We start from the raw sequence: 508 nt of genomic DNA, 5'->3' as shown, positions 1-508 counted from the left end.
ATTACCCATAATCGAAATAAATGTCTAATTGATATAAATTTATACCTGTTTCCAAGTTGGGCATGAAGATCAATGACCATTTTCTCTTCATTGTCAGATAATAGACCTCTCTTCAAGTCTGGCCTCAGATAGTTGGTCCATCTCAGCCTGCAGCTTTTCCCACACCTTAACAATCCTGCAATGACACACACCACCCAAAACTATAATATCAATACACTGATTAACATTATCTTTTTAATTTGGAGCTTACAAATCGCAAGCTGCAATTCTGAAATTTACTTTTTCTGTTTATCTTTTCAAATGAAAACAGAGCCACCCTGTTTCATTAGTCTGTGAAAAATAAAGAAGCAAAACAAACCCTGTTTCTGAAAAGAAACACTAGATTTTCAAACTTTTAAAACTCAAACATAGTGAAAGAATACAATAGTACTTCCACCCCTTTCTGCCTGAAGAAAGAACCAGAGAGAGAGAGAGAGAGAGAGAGAGAGAGAGAGAGAGAGTGGTGGTG

At 36.2% G+C, this 508-nt stretch overlaps 1 protein-coding gene across 1 annotated transcript in view; it reads right to left on the bottom strand.

Moving 5' to 3' along the window:
- Nucleotides 1-508, bottom strand: part of LOC101309883 (protein ODORANT1-like) — a 1,821-nt gene that overhangs the window by 876 nt on the left and 437 nt on the right. Inside the window, exon 2 of the mRNA XM_004289542.1 lies at nucleotides 46-175. Coding sequence (XP_004289590.1) covers nucleotides 46-175 — 130 coding nt within the window. The remainder of the gene's footprint in view (nucleotides 1-45; nucleotides 176-508) is intronic.

Source organism: Fragaria vesca, linkage group LG1 (assembly GCF_000184155.1).
Source record: "Fragaria vesca subsp. vesca linkage group LG1, FraVesHawaii_1.0, whole genome shotgun sequence".
Classification (NCBI taxonomy): Eukaryota; Viridiplantae; Streptophyta; class Magnoliopsida; order Rosales; family Rosaceae; genus Fragaria; species Fragaria vesca.
Note: the sequence above shows the minus strand (reverse complement) of the source record. Positions and strands in the feature narration are given on the sequence as shown.